The sequence below is a fragment of the Schistocerca nitens genome, chromosome 5, assembly GCF_023898315.1.
Source record: "Schistocerca nitens isolate TAMUIC-IGC-003100 chromosome 5, iqSchNite1.1, whole genome shotgun sequence".
NCBI lineage: Eukaryota > Metazoa > Arthropoda > Insecta > Orthoptera > Acrididae > Schistocerca > Schistocerca nitens.
Genome location: NC_064618.1, coordinates 603,331,790 through 603,356,069, shown reverse-complemented (window position 1 = coordinate 603,356,069; position 24,280 = coordinate 603,331,790). Strand labels below are relative to the sequence as shown.

General features: G+C 45.2%; 1 protein-coding gene across 1 annotated transcript in view; it reads right to left on the bottom strand.

Annotated features, from left to right (window-relative positions):
* LOC126259783 (uncharacterized) overlaps positions 1 to 24,280 on the bottom strand; it is a 52,254-nt gene that overhangs the window by 9,306 nt on the left and 18,668 nt on the right. Inside the window, exons 3-4 of the mRNA XM_049956791.1 lie at positions 18,953 to 19,025; positions 7,911 to 8,050 (exon numbers count right to left, since the gene is read on the bottom strand). Of these exons, the coding sequence (XP_049812748.1) occupies positions 7,911 to 8,050; positions 18,953 to 19,025 (213 nt within the window). The remainder of the gene's footprint in view (positions 1 to 7,910; positions 8,051 to 18,952; positions 19,026 to 24,280) is intronic.

Genomic DNA, 24,280 nt, shown 5'->3' with positions numbered 1-24,280 from the left:
CAGTCGGAACGAATGACGCCTGCCGCTTGGGTTCTGAGGCCATCCTTGGTTCCTTCCGGCGGCTGGCTGATTTGGTGAAGACAACCAGCATCGCACGCGGAGTGCAAGCTGAGCTTAATATCTGCAGCATAGTGCCCAGAGTCGATCTCGGTCCTCTGGTTTGGAGCCGTGTGGAGGGTCTAAACCAGAGGCTCAGACGACTCTGCGACTATAATGGTTGCAAATTCATCGACCTCCGTTATTGGGTGGAGAACTGTAGGGCCCCCCTAGACAGGTCAGGCGTGCACTACACACCGGAAGCAGCTACTAGGGTAGCAGAGTACGTGTGGCGTGCACACGGGGGTTTTTTAGGTTAGAGGGACCCCCCCCCCCCCTTGGGCGAAACGATAAAATACCTGACGGCTTACCAGAGAGAACATCAGCATCGTTGATAAAGAACCTCCGTCCTCAGAGACCAAAAACAGGAAAAGTTAACGTAATATTGGTAAACTGCAGGAGTATCCAGGGCAAGGTTCCTGAATTAGTATCGCTTATTGAAGGAAATAGTGCGCATATAGTATTAGGAACGGAAAGTTGGTTAAAACCGGAAGTGAACAGTAACGAAATCCTAGACACAGAATGGAATATATACCGCAAGGATAGGATAAACGCCAATGGTGGAGGAGTATTTATAGCAGTAAAGAATTCAATAATATCCAGTGAAGTTATTAGCGAATGCGAATGTGAAATAATCTGGGTTAAGTTAAGTATCAAAGGTGGGTCAGATATGATAGTCGGATGCTTCTATAGACCACCTGCATCAGCAACCGTAGTAGTTGAGCGCCTCAGAGAGAACCTGCAGAACGTCGTGAAGAAGTTTCGTGATCATACTATTGTAATAGGGGGAGACTTCAATCTACCAGGTATAGAATGGGATAGTCACACAATCAGAACTGGAGCCAGGGACAGAGACTCTTGTGACATTATCCTGACTGCCTTGTCCGAGAATTACTTCGAGCAGATAGTTAGAGAACCAACTCGTGAAGCTAACGTTTTAGACCTCATAGCAACAAATAGACCGGAACTTTTCGACTCCGTGAATGTAGAAGAGGGTATCAGTGATCATAAGTCAGTGGTTGCATCAATGACTACAAGTGTAATAAGAAATGCCAAGAAAGGAAGGAAAATATATTTGCTTAACAAGAGTGATAGGGCACAAATCGCAGAATATCTGAGTGACCACCATCAAACGTTCATTTCTGAGGAAGAGGATGTGGAACAAAAATGGAAAAAATTCAGAAACATCGTCCAGTACGCCTTAGATAAGTTCGTACCGACTAAGGTCCAAAGCGAGGGGAAAGATCCACCGTGGTATAACAATCATGTACGAAAGGTACTACGGAAACAAAGAAAGCTTCATCATAGGTTTAAGAGTAGTCGAATCATAGCTGATAAGGAAAAGCTGAACGAAGCGAAAAAGAGCGTAAAGAGAGCAATGAGAGAAGCATTCAACGAATTCGAACATAAAACGTTGGCAAACAATCTAAACAAGAACCCTAAAAAGTTTTGGTCATATGTAAAATCGGTAAGCGGATCTAAATCCCCTATTCAGTCACTCGTTGACCACGATGGCACCGAAACAGAGGACGACCGAAGAAAGGCAGAAATACTGAATTCAGTGTTCCGAAACTGTTTCACTGCGGAAAATCGTAACACGGTCCCTGACTTCAGCCGTCGCACGGACGCCAAAATGGAAAATATTGAAATAAACGATATCGGAATTGAAAAACAACTGCTATCACTTAGTAGCGGAAAAGCATCCGGACCAGACGAGATACCCGTAAGATTCTACAGTGATTATGCTAAAGAACTTGCCCCCTTTCTATCAGCAATTTATCGTAGATCTCTGGAAGAACGTAAAGTACCTAGCGACTGGAAGAAAGCGCAGGTCGTTCCCATTTTCAAGAAGGGTCTTAAATCAGATGCGAATAATTATAGGCCTATTTCGCTTACGTCAATCTGTTGTAGAATAATGGAACATGTTTTATGTTCTCGTATTATGACGTTCTTAGATAATACAAATCTCCTTCATCATAACCAACATGGATTCCGCAAACAGAGATCATGTGAAACTCAGCTCGCCCTATTTGTCCAAGAAATTCACAGTGCCGTAGACACTGGCGAGCAGATTGATGCCGTATTCCTGGACTTCAGGAAGGCATTTGATACGGTTCCGCACTTACGTTTAGTGAAAAAAATACGAGCTTACGGAATATCGGACCAGGTTTGTGATTGGATTCAGGATTTCCTAGAAGAAAGAACACAACATGTCATTCTTAACGGTTCAAAATCTGCAGATGTAGAGGTAATTTCGGGAGTACCGCAAGGAAGCGTGATAGGACCTTTATTGTTTACAATATACATAAATGACTTAGTTGACAACATCGGTAGCTCCGTGAGGCTATTTGCAGATGACACGGTTGTCTACAAGAAAGTAGCAACATCAGAAGACTCGTACGTACTCCAGGAAGACCTGCAGAGGATTAATGAATGGTGCGACAGCTGGCAGCTTTCCCTAAACGTAGATAAATGTAATATAATGCGCATACATAGGGGCAGAAATCCATTCCAGTACGATTATGCCATAGGTGGTAAATCATTGGAAGCGGTAACGACCGTAAAATACTTAGGAGTTACTATCCGGAGCGATCTGAAGTGGAATGATCACATAAAACAAATAGTGGGAAAAGCAGGCGCCAGGTTGAGATTCATAGGAAGAATTCTAAGAAAATGTGACTCATCGACGAAAGAAGTAGCTTACAAAACGCTTGTTCGTCCGATTCTTGAGTATTGCTCATCAGTATGGGACCCTTACCAGGTTGGATTAATAGAAGAGATAGACATGATCAGGCGAAAAGCAGCGCGATTCGTCATGGGGACATTTAGTCAGCGCGAGAGCGTTACGGAGATGCTGAACAAGCTCCAGTGGCGGACACTTCAAGAAAGGCGTTACGCAATACGGAGAGGTTTATTATCGAAATTACGAGAGAGCACATTCCGGGAAGAGATGGGCAACATATTACTACCGCCCACATATATCTCGCGTAATGATCACAACGAAAAGATCCGAGAAATTAGAGCAAATACGGAGACTTACAAGCAGTCGTTCTTCCCACGCACAATTCGTGAATGGAACAGGGAAGGGGGGATCAGATAGTGGTACAATAAGTACCCTCCGCCACACACCGTAAGGTGGCTCGCGGAGTATAGATGTAGATGTAGATGTAGATCAAACGTGTATACTGTACATTTTTTTGATAACACTAATTTGCCATCCACGACACCACTACTGCACTAAACCACAGAGCTGAGCATTAATGTTGCCACTGCTACTCAGCAAGCTATTACAAAGCATTCGTCGCTCGTAAGTTAATACAGCAATTTCACTATCATGCACTTCTAGAAGACAATTCTCAAACACCAAAAATGCAAAATGTTACACCATGGACCCTCTACCGATCGTTATCAAACTGGTACAACCGAATTTCTATGCCTATAGACATGGGCATCTACAGAAATTTATCGGCAGGGGTAAGAGACTAAAACAGTTATTTTTGCTATAAACTGTCTGTTTCGAGATGTATCATGCCACAAGAATTAATTTTATAGGTAACACAAAAAACTTATTTCTGGGGAATTGATGATTAGCCAGTCACTCTTAAATTCTGTAATGAACAAAAACTCTGTATCCCAAATACCAGCTGGCGGGAGGGGGCCGGGGAACCCCCCATTGCTACACCTTTGGCATATGTTGATTAAAATTTGTAATTCGGGTTTGTTTTCGACTTTCAGTATACAAGGTGGCCACAAACAGTCTGAAAACCCTGTGAGGATGTTTCTTGCTAGGGGTTAATTGATAAGAAAAAATTGATATGCTGGATCGTTTCTGAGTTAATTAGCGTTGACGTTACCTAATCAAGCCGTAGCGCGCACACATTCAAGCAGCTCGCTAGATACAATTAGTGTCAGTTGTTCATATATCGCAGATGATAGTGCACGAGACTTTTCCGTCACTGGCTCAGGTTCGATCCTCAGTGGCATTTCATATCCAGTTTTTGAATCACTCTTTTGTTCGTTTTTTGTAAACCAAACGAAGAACACATTTGGCGATACCGTCTCCGACGGGCCACTTGCATTTGCGCGCGCAACGGCCTGATTGGCTAACTTCAATGCTGTTCATCTCGCAAACGGCCCATTGTATCGATTTTTTTTTCTTTACAATTATTTCTCTGCACATCCCATCCTGAAACACCCTTAAAAGATTTTCAGACTGTTTCGGACCACCCTGTATGAAAAAACCATTCCTAGAATGAACAATGGAGTCAGTGCAAGATAGCTACTGGTAGTGTCTAATGTTACTGGAATTTTTCAGATGGAAGCCGCCAGAGGATGTGCACGCACAGCCAATCGCCGTCTTTCGGATTTTGAGAAAGGTTGGGACACTGGAGAAACATGTCGACAGATCGCACAGATAGTTGGATGCAGTGCAATGACTGGGCGATGTTACGCAAGAGTCTTCCAGAAGAATTTCACCACGAGAACGTCGTACCATTGTTCGACTGTCTCTGACGAACAGATGGATGACAACATAAAATCGGGCAGAGGCTACAGGCGGTGTGTCACCACGAAACATCTGTTACACCTTGCTAGATTCTGATGCCTCATCACAGACGATAGAGTTGCGTGGTATAGAGTCAAGAGCCACCTGGAACATAGAGTGGCAGTCTGTGCAGTCTCGTTTCAGACTGTGATGGTCATATCGATGTCATCGTGTCCATAGACTACCTAGTGAAAGGGCACAGGAAGATCTCGATACCCATACACAGAAACTCCTGAAATCATAGTGTGGGTAGCTATTTGATATAACAGAACTGTATTTATTAAACGGCAACCTTACTGAAATTAGAATTGTATTAATAACTTCAACTGCTGACGGGCGTTGATGTATAACGGAGACACGTGAAAATGTGTACCCCGACCGGTATGCGAACCCGGGATCTCCTGCTTAAATGGCAGACGCTCTACCCATCTGAGCCACCGAGACCACAGAGGATATTGCGACTGCAGGGACTATCTCGCGCACGCCTCCCGCGAGACCCACATTCTCACCCTGTACGTCCACACACTACTTTCGTAGTGTCCCACCCTAACATACTCCTTACTCGTGGAAGACATTCTGACCAAGTCCCGTATGAGTTCGGGGAATACGTGTGCATCCGAACAGAAGAAGGAGGTCATGGCCGGTATTGCCAGAACTATAGACTTACACTCCTGGAAATGGAAAAAATAACACATTGACACCGGTGTGTCAGACCCACCATACTTGCTCCGGACACTGCGAGAGGGCTGTACAAGCAATGATCAACCGCACGGCACAGCGGACACACCAGGAACTGCGGTGTTGGCCGTCGAATGGCGCTAGCTGCGCAGCATTTGTGCACCGCCGCCGTCAGTGTCAGCCAGTTTGCCGTGGCATACGGAGCTCCATCGCAGTCTTTAACACTGGTAGCATGCCGCGACAGCGTGGACGTGAACCGTATGTGCAGTTGACGGACTTTGAGCGAGGGCGTATAGTGGGCATGCGGGAGGCCGGGTGGACGTACCGCCGAATTGCTCAACACGTGGGGCGTGAGGTCTCCACAGTACATCGATGTTGTCGCCAGTGGTCGGCGGAAGGTGCACGTGCCCGTCGACCTGGGACCGGACCGCAGCGACGCACGGATGCACGCCAAGACCGTAGGATCCTACGCAGTGCCGTAGGGGACCGCACCGCCACTTCCCAGCAAATTAGGGACACTGTTGCTCCTGGGGTATCGGCGAGGACCATTCGCAACCGTCTCCATGAAGCTGGGCTACGGTCCCGCACACCGTTAGGCCGTCTTCCGCTCACGTCCCAACATCGTGCAGCCCGCCTCCAGTGGTGTCGCGACAGGCGTGAATGGAGGGACGAATGGAGACGTGTCGTCTTCAGCGATGAGAGTCGCTTCTGCCTTGGTGCCAATGATGGTCGTATGCGTGTTTGGCGCCGTGCAGGTGAGCGCCACAATCAGGACTGCATACGACCGAGGCACACAGGGCCAACACCCGGCATCATGGTGTGGGGAGCGATCTCCTACACTGGCCGTACACCACTGGTGATCGTCGAGGGGACACTGAATAGTGTACGGTACATCCAAACCGTCATGGAACCCATCGTTCTACCATTCCTAGACCGGCAAGGGAACTTGCTGTTCCAACAGGACAATGCACGTCCGCATGTATCCCGTGCCACCCAACGTGCTCTAGAAGGTGTAAGTCAACTACCCTGGCCAGCAAGATCTCCGGATCTGTCCCCCATTGAGCATGTTTGGGACTGGATGAAGCGTCGTCTCACGCGGTCTGCACGTCCAGCACGAACGCTGGTCCAACTGAGGCGCCAGGTGGAAATGGCATGGCAAGCCGTTCCACAGGACTACATCCAGCATCTCTACGATCGTCTCCATGGGAGAATAGCAGCCTGCATTGCTGCGAAAGGTGGATATACACTGTACTAGTGCCGACATTGTGCATGCTCTGTTGCCTGTGTCTATGTGCCTGTGGTTCTGTCAGTGTGATCATGTGATGTATCTGACCCCAGGAATGTGTCAATAAAGTTTCCCCTTCCTGGGACAATGAATTCACGGTGTTCTTATTTCAATTTCCAGGAGTGTATATGGATATGGTGTCTGTTCTTTCGGACATGTCCGAAAGAACAGACGCTATATCCATATAAGTATACAACCTTACTGTGTCGAGGAGATACCACAGTAATAGGGTTAGATAGAGCAGCAATCAGTCGTAGAATTAAGTTGCTTTAATATGACATTTATAGTCACAACGCAGATCAGATTTCGTCCTGTGTCAGGTCATTATCAATGCCGTGCGGAATTGTAGCAGTTGTTCAGTTCAAGTGAATGCACGAACAACTGCTACATTTCCTCACTGCATTGATAATGACCTGACACAGGGCTAAATCTGATCTGCGTTGCGACTATAAATGTCATATTAAAGCAACTTAATTCTGCGACTGATTGCTGCTCTATCTAACCCAATATAACCACAGTCGTTGCGCGCACCCACCCCATGGAGGGCAACCTGACCACAGTAATTGTTATATTATCTCGGTAACAAAATCTAGATCAAAGTATTATTTAATTTCTGTGACCGATGTCAGCCAGCACAGGCCATCTTAAGATCTGGGCACCTAAAAACTTGTTGCAGCAGCTTTTGCGCGGCGTCCACTCAAATGATTTGGTAATTGTTGAAGGCAAGCTGAAGCTCGCCTTTTTTGTGCTCAAATAAGAGCAGTTTTCCGCTGACAGTAACTGTTCCACAGTTCCTAGACGCACGTAAATGCAGCTAACTTCTGAGTCACATCGATCAAACACGAGACTGCAGGTTATTCAGTTGTGTGAAAAGTATATGAACGTATACCTTTTGTTAAACTTTTCTGCAAGAATATTGTTCTGAGTTTTCCCAAATGCCTAATTTGCAAGGGAAAGTAGGTCGTTGGAAGACCTATCGAAGTGGAGCTAATAATTGACGAAGCTACAGCACATATCGATGGTGATGGTGGGAATCTGCCGTAGCGTTGACCGTAGATGATACCAGTATCAATCTAAAATTGCTTTATCGATACCACGGAAGCTTGTACTTGAATTTTACTCAACCAGAATACGAGTACGGTCTGTTAACAACAGAGCAATGTAAAGTGACTCGATGGGAGCGAGCACAGGTACAGAAAACAATAAGAGAAATGAATCTTTATTGGATCCACACAACCGTTGCATCATAGATACTAATCAAGCTATCAGTTGTACATGTCTGTCTTTGATTACTGTGAAGCAGCTTACCTCGTCTTCATCCATTCGCCGGCAAAGGACTGTGCAGAAAGTGTGGACATCCAGACCCAACAGGAGGTCTCTGTTGCTAGGAGTATGTGGGACAACCGCTTTGCTATTTCCATGTCTGCTTTCTGCTGACTCGTCCGTATCTGGAAATAGTCACGAGTAGAATTATTATGATGTCGAGCATTCGGTATCAATTTTGCAGTGTAATCCACAACGAGAATAGCATAGTCGTTAAATGAATATGAGTCCATTCTGTGTTATGTATCGTATCTTAACAATACACTATTGCGTTGGTATAACTGACATTGAAGTTAGACTCTCAACGCTGAAAGAGTTCTTCAAAGGCATTTCTTGTAGATGCTTCATTGCCAAAGTGCTTAAAACGTCGGTACAGCTAGTTGGTCAGAGTACCGATGACCATGGTTGGTGTGGCGAAATCTCATATTACATGTTATAATAAAATTGCACTAAAACTTCATTGCAGCTACCCTTTCTAGACGGCGCATATGGTATGTTGTGTGCAGTTCAGACTTGACACTAGTATCATAAACTACTTTCATTTAAATTTTAATATATGTTACAGTTCGGTTTAATAGTATGAAATACTAGTCCCGACGGACAAGAGACTTCCTGAAGGGAGTCACTGATGCTCAGAAAAGGCGCCGGAAGTGAACAGTGTTGCGTCAAAGCTCGTGCGTCCTACCGCCACGGAACTGATTTAGTGCGTTGTAATTTCTGTGTCTGAAAACCGTTGAGAACCAATAATGCTCTGACAATCAAGCACGCGATGCTTCACACTTCGCCTCACAGCCATTGTAGTCAGCCGGTCGGTCGGAGTGGGCGAGCGGTTCTAGGCGCTACAGTCTGGAACCGCGCGACCGCTACGGTTGCAGGTTCGAATCCTGCCTCGGGCATGCATGTGTGTGATATCCTTAGGTTAGTTTGGTTTACGTAGTTCTAAGTCCTAGGAGACTGATGACCTCAGAAGTTAAATCCCACAGTGCTCAGAGCCATTTGAACCATTGTAGTCAACGGGCGTGCAGCGGTGGACACACTGCTTCCTGTCAGACCAAGTGAAGCACCGTCGGGCGAGACAAATACTTGTATAGGGGTCCATCTGGACATTCCGCATGTTGTTGATAGTACACTGTCTCTTTGCCTTTACGGCAAGAAATGGTTCAAATGGCTCTGAGCACTATGGGACTCAACATCTTAGGTCATAAGTCCGCTAGAACTAAGAACTACTTAAACCTAACTAACCTAAGGACATCACACGCACCCATGCCCGAGGCAGGATTCGAACCTGCGACCGTAGCAGTCCCGCGGTTCCGGACTGCAGCGCCAGAACCGCACGGCCACCGCGGCCGGCTTTACGGCAAGAGGGGCAGGAGAGGTAGTGGCGTAAAGTCCGTGATCACCGGTCTTTATGCCTATGTTTTGGATTAAATTCCGAACCTCTCCGCAAATTCTCTTGAAGTGAGGGCATGCGACATTATTGGTGGTGATCCGTCCGTTCGATGGGAACGCAAAGCCTGGCGGCTCCCTTGGTGTTATTCAAGAGGAGTAGGCTGTGTGCTGACAACATGTTTCTCCCTTCTCTCGTCGTCAACCAACACACACACGACACCATACTACAAACACACCCGTTACAGCCACTTACACTTACACAACAAACAAAACTTACGCTTCAGGAAGGAAAGGTGTCTACGGTTGTACCTATCCTTCAGGGTCTCACAGCGATTCATGCCATAGGACTTTACTTAACACTGAGGCGACAAAAGTCTTTGGATAGCGATATCACATATATAGCCGGCGATAGTATCGCGTACACAAGGTATAAAAAGCAGTGCATTGGTTCAGCTGTCATTTGTACTCAGGTGATTCATGTGAAAAAGTTTCCGCTGTGATTATGGCCGCACGACGGGACTTAACGAGCCAATGAACGCGGAATGGTAGTTGGAGCTAGACGCATGGGACATTCCACTTCAGAAATCGTTACAGGATTCAATGACCACAGTGTCAAGAGAGTGTCGAGAATATCAGATTTCAGGCATTACATCTCACGCAGTGGTCTACCTTCGCGACTTAACCCCCAAGAGCAGCGGCGTTTGCGTAGAACTGTCAGCGCTAACAGACAAGCGACACTCCATGAAATAACCGCAGAAATCAAGGTGGGGCGTACGACAAACGTATCCGTTAGGACAGTGCGGCGAAATTTGGCGTTAATGGGCTATGGCAGCAGACGACCGAAGGGAGTGCCTTTGCTAGGCATAACCTGCAGCGCCTCTCCTGGAGTCGTGACCATATCGGTTGGATCGCAGACGACTAGAAAACCGTAGCCTCGTCAGATGAGACCCGATTTCATTTGGTAAGAGCTGATGTTAAGGTTCGAGTGTGGTGCAGACCCCAAGAAGCGATGGACCCAAGTTGTCAACGAGGCACTGCACAAGCTGGTGGTGGCTCTATATTGGTGTGAATTGTGTTTACATGCAATGGTATGGGTGCTCTGGTCCAACTGTATCGATGATTAACATGAAATGTTTATGTTCGGCTAGCTGGATACCATTTGGAGCAAACAGTCGATGGAACTTCTATGGATGGAAATTCGACATGTCATTGGGCCACAATTGTTCTCGGCTGGTTCTGAGAGTATTCGGGACAGTTCGTGCGAATGATTTGGCCACCCAGACAACTCGAAATGAATCCCATCGAACATTTATGGAACATAATCGAGAGGTCAGTTCGTGCACAAAATCGTGCACCAGCAACACTTTCGCAATTGTGGACGGTTATAGAAGCAACGTGGCTCTCTGAGTCTGTAGGGGACTTTCAAGAATTTGTTGACGCCTTGCCACGTCGAGTTATTGCACTACACCGGGTGAAAGGAGGTTCAACACGATTATTAGGAGGTATCAAATCAAATGGCTCTGAGCACTATGGGACTTAATATCGGAGGTCATCAGTCCCATAGAACTTAGGACTACTTAAACATAACGAACCTAAGGACATCACACACATCCATGACCGAGGCAGGATTCGAACCTGCGACCGTAGCGGTCGCGCGGTTCCAGACTGTAGCGCCTAGAACCGCTCGGCCGCACTGGCCGGCGGGAGGTATCCCTCAGTATACTATATGCAGTATATCATTACCACTGTAGTTGAACTTTCGTTTTAGTTCTTAATGGCATTGTATTTATATATTCATCGTTTTTAGAAAGTTAATCAACAACCTCAGATCTAGTAACTACGTCAGGAATGGCTCGCAGAAATGGAAATTACCAGATGGTTGGTTATAAGTGAACTTCCCCTATTTAAGACGTTGTAACACAGATACTAATTACCATATGAGTACTAAATTTGATAGCATTAATGTCCAGAGTATGGGGTGAATAATTTCCATGCGTCACAGCGCCACCATCCAGTTCCAACTATAGCAAGCAGGTGCCGTGATCAGTCATCGTGATTGATAGTCTCCCACCCCTGACCAGTCGCAGTGCACTTTTTGACGTTCCAACATGAGCCTCGACAAAAGGAACAGGGCATTGTTGGTGAAGCTCTATTATCAAAACAACAGTAATGCTGCAGCTGCACTTAGAGAATATCGCCGGCTGAAAAAATTATGGAAGATCCTCTTTCTCCACCTTTTGCGTGGAGAATGATGAAGTTCGAATCAACTAGAGAACTGGGCGTAGCTGTGGGAAGGGGCCAATGACCGGTTGCAGCATAGGTGGTCGATGAAATCGCGGTTGCTATGGCAGACAACGCTGCTCGCAATTCCTGATCGCCAGGCAGAGCGCGTACTGTGTCACTACAGTTGAACCCTCCAGTGGGCTTGCCACTCTTTGGCGGGTTCATGCTTGATTACCACAGGCCCCCAGCCTTTGCAGCACTTTTTCCCTTCTGTGCTGTACGTCTATCCTCTTCCTATTCTTTTTCCTCTCCCTTGGGGAACATGTCTGGGGTATTATTGGGAATGTTTTGCATTCTGTCGCTGACCTGCGAACAGTATCAACATTCTTTTTGGCTCCCTTTTCCTTACTTTGTTTCCCTTCTCCTCTCGTCCCTTCGCTTCAGCGTTTGAGGCTCCTCTTCTTTCTTCTTCCTCCCTGTGCACTCCTGAAGACCGGATCATGCGTCTGACGCGTAAAAGGTGACTTGGTAACACGTAATTCCTAGCCCCGGGTCGACAGGTAAGGTTCGCACGTACCCCCTGGTACAGGCCAGGCCCAGGGAGGGGTGATTGCCTGAGCTGTCACCTTCCCAAATTGCCCATTGGTCCCTCTCTCAGGTGTTCGGGAGTTGTGACCTGAGGTGTGAACAATCACCTAAGGCGGGTGCACCCCCTTGTGAAGTGGGCCCCCAGATGGAAGGAGTGCGTCATCGGAGATGCTGGCAATCATGGGCGATTTCCTCGTGATGAGTCAATCATCCTCTACATCGATGTCGACGAAACGTAAACGCAATGAGACTACTGATTCTAAGACCCTTCCCGCAGCACCGTGGTTCCTTGTGGTATCCCGTACTGAAGACGACCAGTCCCTCGCCACAGTCAGTCCTTTTATTATTAAGAAAGGTGTTGATGCCATTTCTGGACCTGTAAAATCCTGTACTCGTTTACGGAAAGGCACTTCACTTTTGGAGATGGCTTCTGATTCTCAAGCACAACAACTACTTGCTGCCTCACTTCTCCACGGCTACCCTGTTCATGTCGAGGCTCATAGAACTTTCACTTCTTCCCGTGGTGTAATTTACACGTCTGCTTGACGATCTAACCGAAGCTGAAATACAATCTTACCTCTGTGATCAGGATGTCATTTCTGTCCATCGTGTAACGAAAAAGGTCGATTCCTCCTTGGTGCTCACCCACACTCTTTTCTTCACCTTTGGTGGGGTGGTGCTGCCGTCCAAGATTAAAGCAGGCTATGAAATCATCACAGTCCAGCCGTACAGTTCAGCCGTACAGTCCAGCCGTACATACCGAATCAGATGCACTGCTACCAGTGTCATCGGTTGATTCACACTAGAACGTCTTGTTGACACCCAGCCACATGCATAACCTGTGGCAGGGATGCACATGAGGGTGAATGTCCACCTACTCCTCTCCACTGTATCAACTGCAATGGCGGCTATGCAGCCTCCTCCCGGGATTATCCAATGTATCTAGATGAGTGGGCTGTTCAAGAGATTTGGGTAAAGGAAAAAGTGCCTTACCCAGTAACTTGCAAGTTACTGGCTAGTCGCAAACCCAGTGTTCTCCCGTCTGGCACCTATAGTTTGGTTCTTGTTACTCCTTGCTCCATGAAGGCCATAGTCACTCAGACATGCGATCTCAAATTTGGCTCTGAGGTTGTGAAGTCGCCCAGGGTCAAGATAGCATCGCTGTCCCCCCGTCCCACTGTGCAACAACCCATCAAACTCTCGCGTAAAGGGGCGAAGCTACCCACTTCACAACTGGCAGGCAGGAAAGGACAGAAGGAGTACTCCCAAGAAGACTTCCTCCATCCCTCCAGCCAAACAACACCCAAGTCTTCCTCTAACCAGAAGGGCTCGAACTCTGCTAAAGACAAACGGTCTTCTCCTTGACCAACTCGAAGATCCTGCTCGCCAGTGTCGCCACCTAGTCACTTAGGCCGTCCGGCCTCTGTCTCGCCGGTGCGCACCACCAACCGTTTTCCAGCGTTGGACTCCACAGACCGACCGCACAAGCACGCCGATGCATCTGTGGACCCATGGAGCAGGATCCTCCTGCTTCTGTGCCCTGTAGTAGCAACTCTCCGCCGGCTGTCCCTCCGCGGCCACCGGATTGACACTCCTACATCTCTTTCTCCTCATGACTGTCCTCCAATGGAAAATTTGTAGGCTTCGGTCCCACAAAGAGGATTTACAGCTGCTTTTAGCATCGCAGCACCCACTTGTACTCTGCCTTCAGGAAACGAAATTGCGCCCTCAAGACCGCTTTGAGCTTTTACATTACCAATTCATTTTGACCTTCCCCCTGAGGTCGGCATCCCATCTCATGGGGGCGTTATGCTGCTCATATGGAATGACCTTCATAGTCAACCCATCTCCCTGACTACCTGTCTTCATGCTGTTGTCGTTGACCGTTTCCTTCCTCACCTGACTTTCTCCCTCTGTACCATTTATGTACCTCTGTCTTTCGATGTCACCAGGGCAGACTTCCTTCAGCTTATTGGGCAGCAACCTCCCCTATTTTTGCTATTCGGTGACTTTAACGTGCATCATCCCCTTTGGGGCTCTCCCAGGACCTGTCAGAGAGGTGCCCTCTTGGCTGACCTTCTTAACCAACTCAACCTCTTCTGCTTTAATACTGGAGCACCTACTTTCCTTTCTGAGTCCTCGGACACCTATTCGCATTTGGACCTATCCTTTTGCATTGCCCAGCTTGCCCATCATCTTGAGTGGTCCGTTCTTTCTGACGCTTACTCAAGCGACCATTTCCCGTGTGCTCTCCATCTGCTGACTCCTACCCCATCCGCATGCATGCCCAAATGGCGGCCTTACTGAAGTTGCTGGCAGCTTTACTCCTCCCTAGCGACCTTCGCAGAACAAGATTTCCTCAGTTGTGATGACCAGATGGACTATCTCACCAACGTTATCCTTACTGCTGCAGAGCGTTCCATTTCTCGCACTTCCTCTGTACCACGTCGTGTCCCAGTTCCTTTGATGGACTGAGGCCGTTAGCGGAATTCTGGTACAGATGAGTATTTTCTGTTGTCGCAAAAGGTCGTGTTAGTACTTCTGTGTTGTTGTTGTGGTCTTCAGAACAGCGACTGGTTTGATGCAGCTCTACAGGCCGCTCTATCCTGTGCAAGCTTCTTCATCTCAGAGTAACTACTACCACCTACATCCTTCTATCGCTTGCAAATATATATGTGTGGAACAGGATTCTCATTTGTTTTGACAAAAATAAGTACCACAACACGTTTGATGCGGAATTAGTCTTGAGAATTCCACTTTCATCCACAAAGATTAAAAATATTAAATGTATCTTCAAAAACAAGAACCAGCACATTCATTTCACTAAAACTGAAATTTAAAAGTTTAGCTTCATATGTTATTTTGATTTTCAATTAATTTAACGGCTTTAGGATTAATTTTGGTATTACTTTTTATGTAAATTAATGTTGTTTGAAAAACTTTTATTTTTCCAAACCCCTTACTAAATGTTGCATTGCAACATATTACATAGAGAAACCAGGAGTTTACGATAAAAGTGGACATAAAATGGCTCCATCCGTCGAAAAAGTAAGAAATGCTGGTCTAAGTGAAAGAAATTTGCAATCGTGTGTAACGGGTGAAAAGTAATTTGAGGTGAACCTCGCCTTACGCGTGAAATACGGTTTCGAGTTATGGTCTAGCCTCGAATTATCCATTTACACTGCGCATATATTACATTGCAGATACCGGAAGACCATGCACTCAAATCATGCCACTAATTTTTTCTTTTCATTCTAAACAATTTCATTTAATTTCAATGTACTTAACTAACTTTGTATGGAGTTTATTATGTCTAAGATTTATGGGCGAATGTCTACGTAGATAAATGAAGGCTTAATATGATCAGTACTAATTTATCACAAAATAACACCTTTCATACTTCGCCCATTAAACATTACATCTCGGTTAACAAACTCGACTTACGAAACGGAGGAGGAGGGTTTGGATACTTGTCTGTGCATACTGTTTTTTATGATTTATTGGTTTCTTCAAGTCATATCAGACGAATGACGAGTAATGTCTTCATCTCGCAAGTTTTCCAACTCTCACACTCTGGATGGCGTCTGGTCGTTAAATTTTCTCTTTTCATCTTTCCTTATCTGAACAGTAATTGCAATACTTTAATTTTTGTCTTTTAGTATTAGCTATGCTCTCTTACAGGAGTGCTACAAATTTTCTCATCCTGCATTCGTAATTTTGGCATTTCTCACTGTAGCAACAAAATTGACAAGTCGAAAACACCGACTTTTATTAGATTACTTCACTGAAAAACACTTGTGAAATGCGCCAACCTGCACGAAAAACGCCATTCTCTACTCCGAAATCTCTCCACTTCAGGACAATTGTCAGTCTCGTTGTAGGCTACTTCATGATTTGCCACGACAAGAACAGTGTGGCTTCAGCGTTGCTACTGGCAGGTGTGCGTGGATCATTCAAGAAGACTTGAACTGTTATATGTTACATGTATAAGGTAAGTTGAAAGTAATTTTTAATATAATTGATTATTATACTGCCTGTGTTCATACATACCTATGCCTTACATTATAGTGTTCTTTAGACCGGCATGCATATGTGAAGGAACACACACTGTTTTGACGATTACAGCTGTTATAAATGTTACGAAATTTCGTGCGTTGCAGTTTACAAGAAAAAAATGGAAATTTTTACTATAAAGGACGTTCATACTGAATGCCTTTTTCCGGAGAAAGGTATTTCTACATTATAAGTCCGTTTGTGATTCCATGCTTTCGTACATTGTGTTCCCTTAATTGTGCGTAACTGATGTTCCTTGCTAAGTTGTATTAATTTTCATGAATTATAATTTGCCTTTTGTATTCTTCTATTAAAATAATTTAACCTTTTTTTCATTTCTTAGTCTGACTTAAATACTAATTTTGCCCGATGGTCTTTCGAATGTCGTATTATATTACAACAAGCAAAAAGAAATATTATTTTGGTTGGAAAAGTAGCAGAACTATTATATGAAGGGTCCTAAGAAAAATGAAAAAGTTAACAGAAGAGCAATAAAAGTGACACAGTTGAAAGAATTCATTAATAATTACATGATAACGCCTTACATTCGACGAGAACAGAACTAAAACATTTACTTGAAATTTAAAGTGAGCTTAAACTATTTCAATGTATGTTTCATAGAATTCTTTAAGTCGATTTTTCTCAATTATTGAATTTTTGGGTTGGTGTCACTGTTCTTGCGGTGCACTATATGTATTCACTAGCGATAGAGTAAACAGTAAGTCATTTCAAACTAGACAACGGCCTTGCCGCAGTTGCTACACCGGTTCCCGTGAGATCACCGAAGTTAAGCGCTGTCGTGAGTGGTCGGCACTTGGATCGGTGACCATCCAGGCCGCCATGAGCTGTTGCCATTTTTCGAGGTGCACTCATCCTCGTGATGCCAACTGAGGAGCTACTCGACAAAATAGTAGCGGCTGCGGTCAAGAATACCATCTTACGACCGGGAGAGCGGTGTGCTGACCCCACGCCCCTCCTATCCGCATCCTCCACCGAGGATGACACGGTGGTCGGATGGTCCCGGTAGGCCACTCGTGGCCTGAAGACGGAGTGCTTTATTTGAAACTACCTGGCAGATTAAAACCGGATCCCGGACCGAAACTCGAAGTCTGGCTCTTACATTTCGTGGGCAAGTTGATCGTCGGTAAAGCAGATTACAGACTGAGATTCATTGGAAGAATCCTAAGGAAATGCAATCCGAAAACAAAGGAAGTAGGTTACAGTACGCTTATTCGCCCACTGCTTGAATACTGCTCAGCAGTGTGGGATACTTACCAGATAGGGTTGATAGGAGAGATAGAGCAGATCCAACGGAGAGCAGCTTTTGTTGAAGTTTCGAGAACATACTTTCACCGAAGAGTTAAGCAGTATATTGCTCCCTCCTGCGTATATCTCGCGAAGAGACCATGAGGATAAAATCAGAGAGATTAGAGCACACAGAGGCATACCGACAATCCTTCTTTCCACGAACAATACGAGACTGGAATAGAAGGGAGAACCAATAGAGGTACTCAAGGTACCCTCCGCCACACACCGCCAGGTGGCTTGCGGAGTATGGATGTAGATGTAGATGTAGATGTAGACAAGTGCTCTGCTTACTATTTTTTTTCTTTTTCCATTTTATACATGATTGTTCGTTGCGTTTGGTCTGGGAAGACGTCACTTGCCACCGATTTAAGTTCATCGTTGATTACTTTATTTAGTTTGTTTTTATTGCAGAGGGCAGCCAGTCCTCTGACCCATCACGGCGAGCTGCCGTGCCGGCGACTGAGCTATCCAAGCACAACTCACGACTCTTCCTCACGGCTTTACTTCCACCATTACCTCGTCTTCTACCTTCCAATCTTCACAGAAGTTCATCTGCACACACTCAGAAAGAGAGTGAAAATTTTATTTTGGATACATCCCCCAGGCTGTGGCTAAGCCAAGTCTCCGCGATAGCCTTTCTTCCAAGAGTGCTGGTATTGCACATTTCGCGGGAGAGCTTCTGTGAGTTTGGAAGCTAGGAGACGAGGTACTCGCGGAAGAAAAGCTGCGAGGAGGTGTCGCGAATCGTGCTTGGGTAGCTCCGTCGGTAGAGCACTTGCCCGTGAAAGGCAAAGGTGCCGCACTCGATTCTCGCTCTGGCACAAGCTTTTAATCTGGGAAGAAGTGTTACATCAGTGCACACTTCGCTGCAGAATGGAAATTTCACTGAGCAGACAAGTCATTTGTAGGGAAGTATATGTATAGTAATTGTGCACTGTATGGTGCAATAAAAATTAAACTGCATATCTTAATTGAAACTCTTGATGTATCTGTTATCAACAATATTATTTCCTGCTTTTTCAGCTTAACTCGTTGACTGCCACAACGCCGCCGGCAGCCACACAGTTACGCCTCTGGGCTGATGCCGTGGCGTGGCCTGCTATGGCTTTCACAGTGCGTGCGGCAGCCAACGTGTTAATCAAATCTTAAATGCCGTATAATGCTGCTCAGCATTTGCATGGTATCCAAACTAATAAATATATTATTTCAGTTTTTTTGTCTCTTTAAGGAAATTCTCTTTCAGCACTTATTAATCACTGTTAGTTCAGAGTAAATACTGTGCTTAACAAATATGATCGAAAGCATGAATTCCAAAACAAGATACTTTTTATCGTGTGTTACATAGAAATACCGCCGAGTTTGATACAAATATTGTTAACATTGCAGAGAGTGACAATACCAAATGCATGCTTAAATCGGCTTTTCTATCTTATTTGCAAGTACAGACGCTTGCAGAGTATTGTTACCTGTTGAGTTGTCGGAGAGATCCGATATCAGCGCCATGGCGACTGAGTGACAATGTCCTTTGCACACCTGGACCTGCACAGAGAAAACCATATGTAAAGTAGGCATCAAAGCAAAATACAGTCTGTGGTTTATGGGATGTCACTGTCATATGGACTTCGGGCATTTGCTGCAAGTCGCTAGCAGTATTTTTGTTTTTACCACGATTCCCGCAGAGCGAACAATTAGAAAAACTTTCAACATTTTCATTGATTTATAGGTGCTTCCATTGATTGTGCTCCTATATCTAATGCTTGACCGGTTATGTGCGGCCTACTGCCGTCCGTTTGGATTCATGGCAGGTGTTTTTAATTTTTGACAAGGTGTTTAACCCATTGTAAGTTTTTTTCACATTAATTTGGAAGGATATTTCTTGATGATTCTTTGGGTTTTTAAAAAAAATTTTAGGCACGCTCATGGAACCATGGCCCATACTTTCCGCCTACCTGACGATCCGCTACGTCATTTATTCATAGACAGCGAATGTACGGTCTCGCCCGTGTTGTAACTTTAACAACATGATTCACCATGTAAGTAATTTGCTCTATTTCTCACTCCTGATTGTAACTACAATTCGATCACAATTGTAGCAAACGCCTTTTCTAATTTAATAGATTTAAACTATTTATAAGAATAGCCAAGTGATTATCCTTCGAAACACCTACTTATGGCTGCAGTTGTCCCTCATAGAAGAAAGTGTGCAGAAAAGTTTTACTTCTTCTGTTCAACTCAAATTCGAGTCCCACCTAGTGGCGAGAACAATAAATCTGGATAAGAATTTCATATCTCGTTAGTGAGACATTACTTTGACAACGCGCGACGACAGAAATTGAACGTAATGTTAGCTTGATCACACAGTATATGTGTATCATCGCAAAGTGATAAGTCACAACAACTGAACTAGTGTGTGAAATACTAATCTTTACAACTACAAATGGTTTCTTAAAAGAGCTACCAATGGTACCTTTTGCTGGTGAATGCAGATTCGTATTGTTAACGAAAGTGCATCATTCTCAATCCATTTTCTAATGATTGCGTACGAAGATCCAGATCTGCTCCATGGTATGGAACTGAGATTTTATATCTCTGAAACACCAGAGAACTTCTCTATGCGTTTCTCTTAAAGCATGCCTCATGGTACCACGCTGCATCATCCTCTCGAAAATGTAAACACAACACACTTCTGACGTCACGTTTCTGCAGTCGAGGTCCGCGAGAAAGACAGGCCACGGCGCTTACGTCACAGCATGTGACAGAGCAGGTCTTAAAGAGTGCCAGTAGCCGTCTCCCGCGGAAAGCGAGTATCTATCTCAGAAGACTTTAATTAATTAACTGCGCGTTTAAATGCATGCAGGCTCTCGATAGCACGCGACAAAATTAACACATTTAGTGTGTACCCCTTCACTGACATATTGATTTCGCGTGGGCCCTGCACTGAGCCGAGCGTTTGCGAAATATGGCGGACAACACGACTAGTGCGACGGGACAATTTTGTTGCGAGTGGGCTCCGCCTGATACCCTCTAAAACTCTGAGTCGGACGACTTGTGGAATGGGCCAGTAGGGTGAGCCATGAACACAGTGTAAGTGGGCTGCTTCTGTGTTGGCAGCACTGTGTAGCGCTTTGCATTGGATCTCTGACTGCGCTTTCTTTGTAAGAGACTCTGTGGTTGGTTGGACTCGTGGAGCGCCTGTACACATTTCGCCCATGTGTAAAGATCAATGTGGTAAGACTCCCAAGGTTATCCAAAGGCAGTGTTAGTGATCAGGAAGTTAAGGACGAATGTAACTTTTGCGTGATGTGTCACTTGAGGCGTAGCGCCGTATACCGATCCTGCCTTGGAGGCGGTTAAGTGGGAGATGTGTCTCAGAGCTGGATATGACAGTTGGTGACGCGAATTTGGACGCGCACGTAGTTTATGTATCAGCCGATAGAGGACAATATTGGATAGGGGACTATTTAGTTTCGATTGTGCTCACTAGAGTGCACGAAAGCAATAGAATGTTTTTCATAAACTGTTCTAGTATTTTCATAAAGTGTTATTATGTCTTTTTGTGTAGGTGAAATGTTATAAATGTGTTTTAGCAGCATCAATGATGCGTGAGTGTGGTTTAAGTTTAATATGAAGATAATTGTTTAACGGGTTATGTAGTGGGATTTAGTGTGGGAACATTTCGAAAGAGTATGGATGTGGACAAAGGGGATTTTTGTAGAATAGATTTGTAAAGTAAGCCACCACATAAAGTAGCTACCATTAATTCTGTAGTGTTTTGAGTGGATTTTATCCAAGAAAGAAGAGGCGACCATATATTTTTGAGGGTGAGTATGAAGTTGTTGTACGCTGGCTTATGGCATGCATTACATTTCAGCAATATCTACTGGGCTGGCCAAGTACGACAGCAAAAAGTCCTACGACATCCAAGCCACAGTTGAAAACTGCAAATTCATTGTACTGTAGCAATTCTCGTTAGAGGCTATAAGCAGTGCTCACCACCTGTGAAAAGACTAAAGTATATTTTTTACTGGTATAGTTCAGTGTATCAGTATATAATAATTTTCATTCTAGGACACCACATTGTAAAAGTCGTGACCTCATCTCTTTAGTTGTAAAGGTATGTGAGCTGGTGATAAGTATAATATGTTCTAAATTTCTGTAACTGACATCACTGTGTAAAACATGGTAGCGTTACCAAAGAATTTTACAAGATTGTTGATATAAATATTACTACAAATTGGAAGCAGTGTTGCAGAGGAAGACACCAAAAGGTACTGTGTAATTTTTCGTACCTATAACAGAAAATTACTGTGTTGCATTTCAGTCTACATGATTGAAAGTAAGTTTCAGTTCGTTAAAGTGCAGGATACAGTTTTTCTTTGTTTAATGAAAGTGTAATCATGTCATTGTAGGCTTGTTCCGACATAAAGTGTGACGTTTTAATAATAATACAAAGCAAATTTCTATACAGAATGATACGATATTGTAAAGTAATACGAAAGTAATGATTACTAGGTACATTATTAACAAAAGTACCACCACAGTAGCTCCACTACTTCATTGTTTAGCAGATTATGTTCACTGATTATTTCGCAGTACATTTGTTTATAAGAGTATCATGTTTACAATAGAGACGTTTTGTGCAGATGAAAGTATTCATTATCCCACTAATTAACTCAGTAATATATGGTGTCCATGTTAATCATTTGCAGTGTAACATCGTCATCTCAAAGTCTTGCCCGTTAATATTTGTGCTCTGCTCTTCACTGTTTTTAGTAACCTTACTTTGTCGGTTCCTGTAATCAAAATTGCAATTGTATGGCAAGATACAAGCTCTGCATTCTAAAGAGTAATCAGTGAACTGGATGCTAATTACTTTCTAGACGCAAGTGTCCACCCACAAATAGAATTGTGTCCAAAATTAAAGCAATAAACCGCTATTTGCCAGTCTTATGTCCAGTTCATGGTATACTCATAGAAAATGTCAATAGATGTCCGTACAATCGTGTTCTGCACGAAAGGTGGCATTCCAGTTAACGGTCAAGCACGCCAATAATGACACTGGGGTACCTATCAAACGAGGCAGTGGCTTGTCCCACAACCACAGTTGCTGTGTGTAGAATTATAGATGGGGAGACATGGTACAAAGAAGACACTCACCAGACTCTCTGCGATGGAGAGCCATAAGAAGTATCGAAGGTGGACAGTAACAGACTGGTGTGGCCTGTTGGCTTAATGTGAATCGTTCTGCTGTTTCTCAGATGTGGCGACAATTTATACAGACCGAAGCAGTGACCTGAAGACCAGGGCAGGGCCGACCATGTGTGATATCAGGAAGAGAGGACTGTGATTTGGTTGTAAGGGCATGACGGTACCGCCGTAGTGCTGCACACCAACTGACATCTGACCTTGCAGCATCCACTGAATTGTACAGAAGTCTTTGGGAGAATGATCTTTATTGTGAACATCTAGAGTAGAGTTGTTAGCATACCACCTGCACCCTGGACAGTCGAACAGTGGGCCAATTTTCTTTTTACAGATGAGTCCAGATTTCGTCTGGAGAGTGATTCTCGAAGATTTCGCATCTGAAGGGAATGTGGAACATAATTTGAGACCCACGCATTGTGGAAAGAGGCCGATATCGTGAAGGATCCCTAATGGTGGGCAAGGTTACGTGTACCATTCAGACATCTCTTCATGAAGTTGTTTGGGTGAATCGGTAAGGTTTAACTGGTGTCAGGTATCGTGACGAGATCTTGGGCCGTGCGTGGCTCATGTTCATGCCGTTTCTTCCTTGACAGCTTCTCTTTACGGAACTGTCACCTCGTTTCTTATTCGATTTACTGGCATCACAAAGTTGCTGGCTTGCCTGCCCGTGAGTGGCAGCAGCAGCGCTTATCGATAAGAGCACTGTCGTATTATCTTTGAAGCGACCGCTAGTACTTCCGGCTCGTCGTGTGACGGGGGTTCAGTCTGGACGCGGCGCCAGTGAGTTCCGGACAGCCAGTACTCGCCGACCGCTTGAGATACACATGCACTGTCCGCCGGAAGGAGACTGGAGCGGGAACGACCGGTGGTGGGTCGTTCGGTCGGTCGTCTCATCGGGCAACGTGTTCAAATGGCTCTGAGCACTATGGGACTTAACATATTAGGTCATCAGTCCCCCAGAACTTAGAACTACTTAAACCTAACTAACCTAAGGACATCACACACATCCATGTCCGAGGCAGGATTCGAACTTGCGACTGTAGTGGTCGCGCGGTTCCAGACTGAAGCGCCTAGAACCGCTCGGCCACCGCTGCCGGCGGGCGACGTGTATTTTGCCTTTTGACCGTTTCTGGGCCTCGTCAGTTGGTCATCTTGCCCGACGTGGGTCGGTTCCTTCCATATGCAGAGATGTCGGGTGGCCAGTGGGCAAGTGTTACCTCTGCATGGTAGGGTCGCCCGGGAAGCCGTGTCTCCGAGTTCCGAACGGACATGGAGTAGAGTCGGGATGGAGCTGCAGTGAGGTCCGGACAGCCAAGACTCGACCGACTGTTGCTGACACACATGACTTGAGTGGGGACGACCTTGGTTGTTCGTTCGGTCGGTCGTCTCATCGGACGACGTATATTTGTTCGCCAACCGCTTCAGGTTCTCTGTGTGTGTCGATTTGTCATTCGTCCTGGTTCTTCCACAGTGATTGCTTTTACGATTGTTCGAGTTCTTGTGGAAGCGTTTTCGTGGAACTGTGTCTAGCTTGTGTAATTTCGACTGAACAGTTATGTTAATGCTGTCTGCGTACTGGAGTAGGCAGT